Source organism: Dipodomys merriami, unplaced genomic scaffold (assembly GCF_024711535.1).
Source record: "Dipodomys merriami isolate MVZ:Mamm:240054 unplaced genomic scaffold, mDipMer1.0.p SCAF_2, whole genome shotgun sequence".
NCBI classification, from domain to species: domain Eukaryota; kingdom Metazoa; phylum Chordata; class Mammalia; order Rodentia; family Heteromyidae; genus Dipodomys; species Dipodomys merriami.
Window position 1 is genome coordinate 71,587,389 of NW_027203381.1, and position 13,087 is coordinate 71,600,475.

Here is a 13,087-nt window from a genome sequence, read left to right on the forward strand (position 1 = left end):
AGGCAGGGTTCAAGTGCATGCAAGACTTTCAGCAAAGCCTTGGATGTGATCCTTCCATCGAAGCCGTCTGTTTTTTAGGTTTGAGTGTATTGTTACTGTTGTAACAGGATTGCTGGTGTCCCAGCTGCTGTGATCACCTCTCTCTAGGTAAAGCAGCCCACCTGAAAATCCACCTGGATTAGCACCTTTCCTCCTCCAGCATGTAGAGCCACTAAAAACAACCTGTGTCTCTGGGCTGTTTCTCTCCACACTCATCAGGTATGGAAGGAACAGTTGAAACTGGGGTACTATTTGCCAGCCTTGAGCTTTGGGGCAAAGCAACTGTTTGGAGGGAGGAATTCAAAAACAACTATAAACTGACATCTTGAATCCCCCAAGCTTGAAAGTCTTCAAAAGCTGGCCTGGCTCTTGACTCCTTTCCCTTTGCTGTGTTGCATGGGGTAGGATTTGGGAACGAAATATGTCCAGCCTCTACAGAAGGCTTGTGTTTATGTGCACATGTGGAGCCAGACGGGGTGTGCACTGCCCCTGGCCCAGGAGCTCTAGGGGGAGCTGTGCTCTGCCTAGCTGGCTGCAGTCCTTATTCTTATCAGTGTGCACGTCTCTGTAGCCCCACCCATACACAGTGCGTTCTGTCCCCCTCCTTGGGAGACTTGTCCCCACGGAATGCCTCAGGCAGTCAGTGATATGTGCTAATGAGATGCATGCGCTTTGGGATTGTGGCTACAATGTGCATTTGGCTGATTTAGTTTCTGGTTCTAGTTTGGTTTCTTTCACATGTGACTAGTATTGCTGAAACTTTCTCTCAGCTTCTTGTCATTAAATTCCAACTTAAGCAGAAGTCCCAGCAGGAAGAGAACAGCTCCAGGAGACCAGGCCACACTTATTCTGTGAGTGTGTGCAGTGGGTATGTTTATTTGATTTTGTTTGTTTGTCTGTGTATATATTTAAGACCACTTAAAAATACCTGTCTGTAAAAAATGTGGGCGCTCGTTGCACTGGAGAGTGACAATCTCTCCTATTATGGCTTGCTGATATGCTGATGTAGTCTTGCTGACATGAGCAGCTCATCTGCCGTTAGTATACTAGCCACTCTGTTATGTATATTCTGTGAGTGAAGGCCCAGGAAATGTGGGTAGGGAGAAACTGTCTGGTGACTGGGAGAAGAACTTAGAAGTGTGGGGCAAGTGTAAGCTGGCTTTACACACTTTTACTTGAAAATGTAGATCTAAGTAGCCAGGGGATGCCAGCAGAAAGCCTAGAGATGATGCCCAGGATGTGGCAGGACATGCCTGTTTCACAGACAGGAAATCTGAGTGATTGCTGGGAGACAGTGGCTCACGCCTGTAATCCTAGCTACTCAGGAGGCTGGGATCCGGGGATCATGGTTCAAAGCCAGCCCAGGCAGGAAAGTCCATGAAACTCTTATCTCCAATAAACCACCAGAAAACTGGAAGTGGTGCTGTGGCTCAAGTGGTAGAGTACTTGCCTTGACCTGAAGAGCTGAGGGACAGCACCCAGGCCCAGAGTTCAAGCCCCATGAGAGGAAAGAAAAGAAAGAAAGAAAGAAAGAAAGAAAGAAAGAAAGAAGGAAAGAAGGAAAGAAGGAAAGAAGGAAGGAAGGAAGGAAGGAAAGAAAGGAAGAAAGAGAAAGAAAGAAAATCTGAGTGAGAAGCAAAGAGTAGAAAAGACACATGCCAGGTTTAGGGCTTGGACCAGCACCCTGTGTCTGGAACCAAATAGAATAGGGCTCAGGGAGGTAGATTCATTATCTTTATGACCTGTTTCCCTGTTCCTTTCATTGTGTACTCTTTAGTGATCATGAGATTTTTCTAGACAATAAAATTGAATTGAGTCACAGTTTGCAAGTTGAAACCTACAAGTGTTTATTGAGAGCTTCCTACAATATGGGTTTGCGGTATTATAGGCATTGAAGCTATAGTAGTGAGCAGAACACACAGCCCTGTGGCCTGGGGTAACTTACGTTCCACTGGGACACAGATGTTAATCCGATGACCACTCCATTATGAGATTGCCAGGTTCGATGCACAGGATGAACACGGGACCAGCTTCTCACATTGGGGCAGACTTCTGTATTGTGTTTTCTATCAGCTATTTAGATCTGGAGCCCAATTTGCTTTTTTGGGGGGTCATGGGGCCTGAACTCTGGGCCTGGGTGTTGTCCCTCAAGCTCTTCAGCTCAAGGCTAGTGACCTACCACTTGAGCCACAGCGCCACTTCTGGCTTTTTCTACTTATGTGGTGCTGAGGAATTGAACCCAGGGCCTCATGCATGCAAGACAAGCACTCTACCACTGAGCCACCTTCCCAGCCTTCCAAATTGCTTTTTACTTACATTTTCTCTGTGGTTTGGTCCATTGTACTGATCTCTCAGGAATGTTTGTATGTGTGTTTGTGCGTGCGTGTATATGTGCGCGTGTGTGTGTATGTGTGTGTGTGTGTGTGTGTGTGTGTGTGTGTTTGTGTGCGCGCACATGCATACAATTTATTTTGTACTGGTGCTGGTGCTTGAACTCAGGGCTGTCATGCTTTCACTTCACTTTTTCATCCAATGCTGCTGCTCTACCACTTGAGACACAGTTCTACTTCCAGCTTTTTTGTTGGTTAGAAATAAGAGTGTCTTAGATATGTCTTCCTGGGCTGGCTATGTACCATAATCCTCAAAGTTCAGCCTCCTGAGTAGCTAGGATGACAGGAGAGACACTGACATCTGGTTCTCAGAAGTATATTTAATCTCCATGTGTTTGGCATACCACATTTGACAGAGACACATCTTCTGAATCCTTGATCCTGGCTCTGTCCAATTCAAAACGACTTTTCAGTTGCATTGCCTGCCATTAGAAATGCTAGCTGAGAACCTAGATTTGAATTCCCTCATTTTCTCAGGGTGAACAGCCTCAGGTTTTGATGAATTTCTACTTCTGTTAGCCATGGACTGTTAGGACATCTTCACAAGCAAGGCCTTCCAGAATCTTGGCCAAGAACCTTTTCCCATCAGTATGGTCCCAAGCTGTGCCTTTCTCTGCTGACAAATGTTCTACCTTCTCTCTGGAAGGAAAAGACGGAATCCAGTTAGATCTTGATTTTCCCTCTTTCTCCCTGACCTTTACAGCTATACACAGCCTCTCACCTCTCACTACTTCTTCCTCTCCGCTGTCTTTTAAGGAGTCAGAGTAGATGTTAACAGGGAGTCTAAAGCTAGACTCTTCTGTTTGGGCTTTTAAAAAAGAAACTGTAGGGTTTTTTTTTTGGTATTTTTTCTTTTTTGGTACTGGGAATTAAATCCAAGACATTGCACTTGCTGGCAAGCTCTTTGTCACTGAGCTACATATCCCAGCCCTAAAGATGGATTCTTAAAATACGTATTGGTCCTTGAGACACTTACAAGGCCAATGAACTCAAAACTATTTTTGGTATGTTGTGTTTTTTTAAATCTCTAATCATCTATCTGTACTGTGGCCTTTCCCAGAAGCTACAAGTATTGTGATGGCCCAATAGACTAGATACAGAAGCAGATAGGAAAAATCTACCTGTTTTCTTTTAAGCCACACATATAAGCTGGATTTCAGCTCAATAGTATAGGGCAGGTTTTTAAGCATATATGAGGCTCTGGGTTCCAATCCCAGCAACACACACAAATACACACCCATAATTCAGAACTGAGCAGCACTTCTTACTAAATTCCCCCCTGGCTCCCCCCCACCCCGCATTGGTCATGGGGCTTGAACTCAGGGCCTGTGTATTGTCCTAAGCTTTTAAGCTCAAAGCTAGTACTCTACAACTTTGAGTCACACCTCCACTTCCAGCTTTCTGGTGTTAATTGGAGATAAGAGTCTTATAGACTTTACTGCCTGGGTTGGCTTTGAACCATCATTCTCAGATCTCCTTAGTAGCAAGGATTACAGGCATGAACCACTGGTGCCTTGAACTCTGGGCTTGGGCACTATCCCTCAGCTCTTCAGCTCAAGGCCAGCGCTCTACCACTTGAGTCACAGAGCCATTTCTGGTTTTCTAGTGGTTTATTGGAGATAAGAGTCTCACAGACTTTCCTGCTTGGGCTGGCTTTGAACTACCATCCTCAGATCTCAGCCTCCTGAGTAGCTAGGATTACAGGTGAGAGCCTCTGGCACCTGGCTTTTTTTTTTTAATAATCTATACAGAGGTATGAACTCAGAGCCCTGTATTTGACAGACCGACCCTCCACCATTTTTGCCACAACTCCAGTTTCTAATATACTAATTTGTTGGTAGTGCTAAGGTTTAAACTCAGGGTCTCATGTTTGCTAGGCAAGTGCTCTTCCACTTGGAACATACCTCTAGTCCTTTGGCTCTTAGGTTTTTTTTTCTTTTTCATTTAATCTTTTTATCTTAATTGTGAAAATACCGTACAGAGGGATTACAATTATATGAGCAAGGTAATGAGTATATTTCTTATCAAGCATTGTTGCCTCCTCCTTTGTTTCCCCTTCCCGTCTCCCCCCCACACCTCTGGCCCCTCCCCCCTTCTCCTCCCTTGCACCAAAGTTGTAAAGTTCATTTTTCGACATAACATCTTATACATCTTATTGTTACAATGGGTCTACCTGTATCCCTATTTAAACAGTTTGTTTTTTCCTTCCCCTCCCCTCCCCAAATTATACCAACATCAAATACAGTGAAAACAGGAGTTATACCATGGGGGATGGACATACAAAGCAACAAAGAAATCATCATGTTAGAAACAATAGCAAGAAAGAAAAACCACTTGAGTCCTTATCTTGGGTTTCATTTCGCTTAACATCAACTTATCTGACTATTTCTGCTTGTCTCAGACATATACTAGTTATTGCAAATAAGGGAAACCATGAACCTACGTTTCTTTGGGCCTGGCTTACTTCACTTAATAGAATTTTTTCCAAGTCTTTCCATTTCCTGTTTTTTTGTTGTTGTTGTTTGTTTTGTTTTTAGTTGGGGCTTGAACTCAGGGCCTGGGCACTATCCCTGATCTCTTTTGCTCAGGGCTAGCCCTCTACCACTTTGAGCCATAGCACCACTCTTGGTTTTCTGGTGATTAATTGGAGATAAAGTCTCACAGACTTTACTGACTGGGCTGGCTTTGAACCACACTCCTCATATTTCAGCCTTCTGAGTAGCTATAGGCCACAAGTGCCTGGGTCAGCTTTTTTTTTTTGGGGGGGGAGGTCCAGTCGTGGGGCCTGAACTCTGGGCCTGGGCGCTGTCCCTCAGCTCTTCAGCTCAAGGCTAGCGCTCTACCATTTGAGCCACAGCGCCACTTCCGGCTTTTTTCTTTTTGCTTATGTGGTGCTGAGGAATCAAACCCAGGGCCTCAGGCATGCAAGGCAAGCGCTCTACCACTGAGCCAACTTCCCAGCCCCTGGGTCAGTTTGTTTTTAAGATAGGGTCTCATGATTTTGCCTAGGCTCATCTTGGACCACAATCCTCCTATGCCTGCCTTCTAAGTAGCTGGAATTCCCTGAGCCACCATGCTTGGCCTACTAAATTTGGATAGCAATAATTCATAAACAAAAGCTCTTTTGGAGCATAAAAGGGTCTTGAGACCAAAAACACTTGAGAACCACTGACCTGGAAGATCTCATGAACACTGCTTCAAGAATCTAACATGACAGTGGTGCTTATGTTCACAGTTTGTCCCTAGGTGAGTGGGTTGCCTAGAACAAGTGATTCCCCAGGAACTATGGGAACACTCTGCATGCTAGGGGATGGGATCTGGCCTGTGTATCACCATGCAGAATGCCCTGAAGAGGATTCCTGGGGGACTCTAGGTGGAACAGCATGGTGTAGGCTCAGTTTGGCTCAGATCTTAGCCTGATTCCTGCCTAGAATGACAGCACAGGCCGCTCCCCAGGCTTACCTCTTCCTCTAGGGATCATAACCAGGATTCTTCAGTTGAAAGAAGACAGAGCTGAGTCTCAAGAGACAAATGTCTTGTGAGCCCTGGTGCTAATCCTAGGCCAGATGTGCCAAGGGGTTGGAGTGGCATTCCAGACCAGATGTGGAGTTGGGGGTGTGCCCAGCTCATTTGAGGGCTCAGCTCTCTGCCTGACACAGTCCTTACTTTGCTCCATGCTCAGATTGCAATCTGCAGCTCTGAGCAAGTAAAAACCTGTGTGAGCTTCCACCCCTGGCTCTCCAGGACTCCACTGAGAGCCTCTGCAGTGGCAGCCAGGGGTTTCAAAGGTCACCCCAGCTGGGCGGATTAGAACAACAGATCTCCCAGCAAAGTTGGCTGCTTGGCAGCAGAAGGCAAGTTGCAACATCTGCGAGCAGAGTTAGAACAAAGCCCCTTCACTTTGTCTGTCTGGCCCTGGGCTCTGTGGCACTCAGCTTTCCTCTCCATTCTTGCCAGACCTTGGACAGGAATCTCAGCAGCACAGCAGTGACACGCAGCTGCCTCATGTCCTGCCACAGTCGGAAGGAGGCCACGGTAAGGTGTGTCCCCACATACCATTGGGTGGCCCTGCTCCACTTTGCCCTGGTGGGTCTTGGCAAGCCAGCCTGGCACAACGGAGGATCGGCTCACTCCAGGATTATGAAGTGATTAGGGCATTTGTCAGGATTTGAGCACATTGCAGGGAGGATTAAGGAGGGCTAGTGGGGCTGTCACTGCCTGGAGTGTTCACACATGGGTGGTTTTATGGTCTATGATGTGTATTCTTCAGGGGCTCTGTGGCAGGCTGCCAGGCTTGCCTGGGAGCCCCTCCATTCGGGGAAGGTTTTCCAGGATGCGCTGCAAACTTGCTTTCAGTGTATTTATGTTGAATAGGAAAGGTGTGACTGGCTTCTCCAAACTTAACTTGCTGGATGACCAGAACCCTGAATTTTTACTTTTTGTTTGTTGCCCCATATTTTTTTGGCCTCAGAGTTGTTCTGCCTTTGGCCACAGTTGAAAGTGCCCTCTTCTGGGTTCAAGAGATGATTTAAAGTGCTTTTGATCACATTAAAGTCCCATTAATTCAGTGCTGCTTTGAGTGAATAATAAATTGTGTTACTTGTGGAGACTTTATTTGGAGATAGGCTTTGGCCCAAACATCAGTAAGGGGCTTCCAGCTGTTGGACCATTGCCCTTTCAATCCCTTCCCCAGTATTTTTCTCTTACGCTGTCCTTCCATCTGGATTTACCTGATATTGTATGAAGCCCCCAGCTCATGTGATTGATTGCAGCCACTGAGCATTGCTTTCTGATGATCAAATTAATATAGACATCATGCAGCCTCTCTACTTAAAAATAATGAAATATGGTTAACAGGCTTTAATGAAGGATTTACAGAGAAAGAATGATTTGGCTTGATTTATTTTGTCGTTTATTTCCCCCCACATATTCTAGTAGCTATTAGTTGGCAATGTGGCTGGAAATCTGTTTATGCTGATGATTGCAATGGGTGAGGCAATGGGCTGGAGGTGAGTGAGCTGCTTGGTGTGACTGGCCAGCTTTGGACTGGGTTCTGGTTCTTCTTGAGAACCACATAACAAGGGACAAACTATTTCCTTGCTTCCTTGACTTGCCTGTGCCTCTTCAGCCTTAAGCCAGACCCCTGCTAGGATAGATGGCTGTGGTCCCTATTGATGAAATCATCTAGGGGTTCCTAAAGTCTTGGTTGGCCTTCAACAGGTCAAGGTGGTCAATGATGGATGAATGTATAAAGATAATATGTATGTATATTATAATGGACTATTATTCACACACAAAGAAAGAATGAAATCTGCTGGCCACATTGGTTCATGTTATGAATCTTAATGATTTGTAGAAAGCATTCAGGCCTCATCTCACCACACTTGGTTTCCAGCCCCTCACCCCCACCCCCAAGAAATGAGGGGTCTTCACCTTCTAAACCCAGGCCTAAGAGCAGAAAATGGAGAATGAGATTCAATTTCTCATCATTGTATAAATAACTGAGACAAATGATTTAAACACAGGAAGGAGTTATTTTGGCTCCTAGTTTCACCCTGCAGTTGGCTTGCTTCATTGTTTATGGGCCTATGGTGAGGCAAAGCATCATGGTAGAAGGGCCTTGTAGAGCTGGGCTGCTCAACTTATAGTGGCCAGGAAGCAGAGAGCAGAAACAGACTATGGACAAATTAGCTTCAAAGGCACACCCCTCTGACCTACTCCCTCCACCCAGGCCCGCTTCCTAACAGCCCACTCATCTAGAAACTTATCAGTGGCTTCATCCATTGATACAAGTAGCATCACCTCTCAATGACTGGATTCACCATCTGGAGACCTTCAACATGTGCGCCTTTATAGGGACACTGTATCTAAACAATAACAGGGAGCTATATCCCCTTCCCTTCTTCCTGTCGGCACCTCCCATGCATCTGCCTGTTGCATATTTGGTCACTGGGAAGAGCGAGAAATGTCTTGTTTGGGTCTCAAAGCCTCCAGGTTGCCAACATAGTGGGACTGGCATCTGACATTGATTTGTTTTTCACTTCTGAGCTGCGTGATATTGGACTTTCTGAGCCTCCCCAATTTCCTTTGTGAAGGGGAGAGTCAGAAGTGCCTGCAGGATTGTTAGGTTGGGTGAGATGGGGCAGAGTACTATGTTGGCCCTTACTCCTTATAATGGAATGGTGCCATTAGATCAGATGGGGCAGTACTGCTTGAAGCTGCCAGCACCCTCAGGTCTCCTCCCACCTCTTTCAGGAACTCTGTCTTTTGCCTCCTGTGCCCATAACTGAAGATAAGGGGGCCCATCAGCTTTTATCTGTCCTTGGGAAAATGGCTTCCCTTTGTGAAAGGGCCGCCACTCCATCTCCCACTTACTGGAGGCCTTTTGTGAGTGTCTATGGCATTATGCTCCCATTCAAGTCTTCTCTCCCACCCCATTTGACAGAAAACTAAGGCTAAGAATGGAAATCACTTACCCAGCTCACATCAGGAAAGTTGCTGTGTCCCTGCATTTGTGGCAGGGTCATAAAAATCTGAGCCTTATATAAACTGCTCCTCCTGTATCTCAGCCCTGGTTCCACAAAGAGTCATTTTCATTTTCCTGATTAGAATATAAAATATAGAAGAAAGTATCCTCTCTCTCTCTGAGTGTGGTCCTAGGTAGCTAGGCAAGATACCAAAACCCCACAGCAAAGTCAGGTGCTGGTGGCTCACACTTATAATCCTAGCTAGTCAGGAGGCTGAGATCTGAAAATTGCATTTTGAAGCTAGCCCAGGCAGCAAAGTCCATGAAACTCTTATCTCCAATTAATCACGGAAAAAGTTGGAAGTGATACTGTGGCTAAAATCGAAGAATACTAGCCTTGAGCAAAAGGAGCTCAGGGACAAAACCAAGGCCCAGAGTTCAAGCCCCAGGACCAGTGTTAAAAAAAATCCCTAGCTTACTCATGTAATTATAACCCATCTGTACAGTATTTTCACAATTTAAAAAAAAAAGTGAAAAAAATCCCACAGTCACACCTATAATCCTAGTTTTGGGAAGCTGAGATCTGAAAATCACAGTTCAAAGCCAAACTGGGCAAGAAAGTCCGTGTGACTCATGTCTCCAATTAACTACCAAAAAAGCCAAAAGCAGAGCTGTGATTCAAGTGGTAAGGTGCTAGCCCTGAGCCAAAAGCACAAGGATAGTGCCTAGGCCCTGAGTTCAAGACTCGGGACTGGCACCAAAACAAACAAAAAGAAGCCCACAGCATAATTCACAATAATGGAATTATTTGGGTTGCTAGTGATAAATGACTAGTTAGAAAAATATTACATATAAATATATCTATGTATATGTAAGATATATATATATATATATATAATAGTGAACTATTAATTATGACCTATAAAAAGGTCGAATACTTATAATCCCAGCTACTCGGGAGGCAGAGATCAAGAGGATTGAAGTTTGAGACAAACTAGGGCAAAAAGCTAGTGAGACTTCTCAACAAACAAGTTGGGCTCATGGTTATGGTCACAGATGCATACATGGCATAGGAAAAATAAGATTTTTGCAGTAAGCTCAGCTCTGGCCAAAAAGCATGAGACTTTATCTGAAAAATAACTAAAACCAAAAAATGGCTGGGAGCATGGCTCAAGAGTAGAACACCTACCAAGCAAGACAAAGCCCTCGGTTCCAATCCTAGTATTGACTTTCACCTAAAAAAAGGAAAAAGAAATCATGTTCATTGTGACAACATGGATGAAGGATACTGTGCTAAATAAAATAGTCAAGCACAGAATGACAAATACCACATTCTCTCACTCAGTGTGGTAGCTAAAGACATTGATTTCATGGGAAGCCAGAGTAGAATAGTAGCAACTATACTTTAAGACTGAGAGGGGACATAGAGAGAAGCTAGATAACAAGTACTACTGTGTTAGTCAGCATGTTGTAGCTGTGACAAAATACCGGAGAAAAATCAACTCAAAGAAGGAAAGGTTTCCTGGATGTAGCTAACACCTGTAATCCTAGCAGGGAAATCTGTAAGACTCTTGTCTCCAATGCACCACCAGAAAAGCTGGAAATGGCTCAATTGGTAGAGTATTAGCCTAGAACAAAAAAATGTTTAGAGACAGCATCCAGGCCCTGAGTTCAAGGACCAGGACCAGCACCAAACAAAACAATAAACAAAAGAAAAACAGGAAAAGTTTATCTTGACTCATGGTTTCAGAGGTTTTAATTAGCTGGCTCTGTTTCTTTTAGGCTTGTGGGAAGTAGAGGATATTGTGGGAAATGTATGGAAGTTACTAACCTCATGGCCATCAGGAAACCAAGAAAGAAGAGGGGATAGGGTCCCAATATCCCCTTCAAGGACACTACCCCCAGTGACCTCACTTCCTCCCACTAGGCCTGGTCTCCTACTTTGGGAGACCCCAGGAGCATCCCACGTCCAAGCCATAGCAGCTTCCAAAATAGAGCAATACAGGAGTAAGTTCTATAGACACGCAGTGCTTGTAGGCTTGCAACAACTTATTATATTTTATTTAAAAAAATTAAAAGTTTCTGACACAAGTGAAAAATGCATAAGGAGCCAGAAATGAAAATTATTCTGGTTTGACAGTTACATGTTGTATATAAGTATTGAGCTATCACACTATACCACAAGTATGTGCAACTACCATGACAGCTTAAAACATCATATGTCTATTTTGAAATTATTCTACAAGCACATGGAAAGCACAATATGAATGTGACAAACTAGCTGGATGTTGTCAGTGGTTCACACCTGTAATCCTAGCTACTCAGGAGGCTGAGATCTAAGCATCCCACTTCAAAGCCAAACCCAGCAGGAAAGTCCATGAAATTCTTATCTCTAGTTAACCACCAAAATAGCCAAAAGTGGAACTGTGGCTCAAGTGGTAGAGTACAAGCTCTCAGGCTCTGAGTTCAAGTACCAGGACCAGTGCCAAAAAAAAAGAAAAAAATACAGAAAAAGGGGGAAAAAAGACTAAACGTAAATTGTTGAATCTAGGTGGTGATTATGTATTCATTCACTTTTCTATATGTTTGAAATTCATCTATTGTGGTGCTTCTTAATTTAAGATTTCTTTTTTTTTTTTTTTTTTTGGTTGGTCGTGGGGCTTGAACTTTGGGCCTGGGCACTGTCCCTCAACTCAGCTCAAGGCGAGCACTCGACTGCTTGAGCCACAGCGCCACTTCGGTCCTAGTGGTTTATTGGAGATAAGAGTCTCATGGACTTTCCTTGCCCAGTCTGGCTTTGAACTGTGATCCTCAGATCTCAGCCTCCTGAGTAGCTAGGATTACAGGCGTGAGCCACCGGCGCCCAGCTTAATTTAAGATTTCTATAGAATTAAATTTATTTCAGTATGTTCCTTGTAAATATTCACTCACATAATGGTCTGATATTCCACTGTGAGTGACTGGTTTTCACTGCTGGCTATTTTAACAAGATTTTTTAAGTCTAGCTTTTGCTATAAATAATGCAATGTTTTTGGGTTTTTGTTTTGTTTATGTGTGTGTGTGATGTGGTGTGGTATCAGTGTGTGTTATGTGTATATGTGTGGGTGTATGTGTATGTGTGTGCTCTAGTCCTGGGGCTTGAACTCAGTGCCTAGGCACTGCCCCTGAGCATTTTTGCTCAAGGCTAGTGCTCTACCACCTGAGCACAGGTCCACTTCCAGATTTTTGCTGGTTAATTGAAGATAAGAGTCTCACAGATTTTCCTGCCTCAATTGGTTTTGAGCCACGATCCTCAGATCTCAGCTTCCTAAGTAGCTAGTACCCAACCACCAGAATAGCCACCAGTACCCAGCTTCACTTAGTATTCTTTTGGGGCTGCCTCTTTTATTCTTTCCCAAGAATGTTTTTTTTTCCCTAAGAAAATTTTAAATCAATTTAGAGTCCTAAAAAATAAAATTCTAAAAGAATGTAATTCTACATTCTTGGGAAAAGAATTACATTCTTTGGAAAAGAATGTAGAATTACTAGGAGAAAAAAAATGAGATTTTTTTCCCCCAGAATCTTTTTGCCAAATTCCCTTCTAGGAAGAGTGTAACAGTGTGTATATCCCCTGTTATATCTGTGAGTAAGCCCATGCCAACCGTGGCTCACCAGCACTGAATGATGTCTTTCTCTTTTGCACATGCATCTGGCACATCCATGTGCACTCTTGGATTATTATGGTGATTGGATAATGTTCATTTGTTTTCTGGTTCTTTGCATGTCTTTAGTGGACTGTGCTAGTCATGTCCTTTGAGCCAATTCTAGGGCAAAATATTCTTGTCCTTTGATGTTTTTAAAAAAATTGTTTAATTAATTAATTTATTTTTTGCATTGAGGTTTGTTACTAGGAATTAAACTCAGGGACTTGAGCTGGCAAGTCAGATACTCTACCATTTAAGCCACTCCTTCAGTCCCTTTTTACCTTCTATTTATTTAATCATTTATTTCATGTTTAAATTCAGGGTCTTGCACTTGCTAAGGTGGCATTCTAACACAACACCAGCTTTGTTTTCTTTGGTGTGTTTTTTAAAAATCAAGTTAGGCCACTAGTGCCCAGTTCAGCCTCATTTCTGAGGAAGGCTCTTGCTTTATTCGAGCTGGCCGGGGTTGTAATCTTCTCACTGGTGCTTCCCCTTGTTTCTGGAGAAGA

The 13,087-nt window shown here is 43.9% G+C and overlaps 1 protein-coding gene across 8 annotated transcripts in view; it reads left to right on the plus strand.

Moving 5' to 3' along the window:
* Positions 1 to 697: 697 nt before the first annotated feature.
* Positions 698 to 13,087, plus strand: part of Mylk (myosin light chain kinase) — a 196,211-nt gene continuing 183,821 nt past the window's right edge. For 3 of the 8 annotated variants that reach the window (XM_070030048.1, XM_070030050.1, XM_070030051.1), the window contains exons 1-2: positions 699 to 907; positions 6,387 to 6,464. In XM_070030048.1, coding sequence (XP_069886149.1) covers positions 6,435 to 6,464 — 30 coding nt within the window. In that variant the 5' untranslated portion in view covers positions 699 to 907; positions 6,387 to 6,434. Of the gene's footprint in view, positions 908 to 6,386; positions 6,465 to 13,087 lie in introns of all 8 variants that reach the window. The other 5 variants (XM_070030043.1, XM_070030045.1, XM_070030044.1 and 2 more) reach the window with 4 other exon arrangements.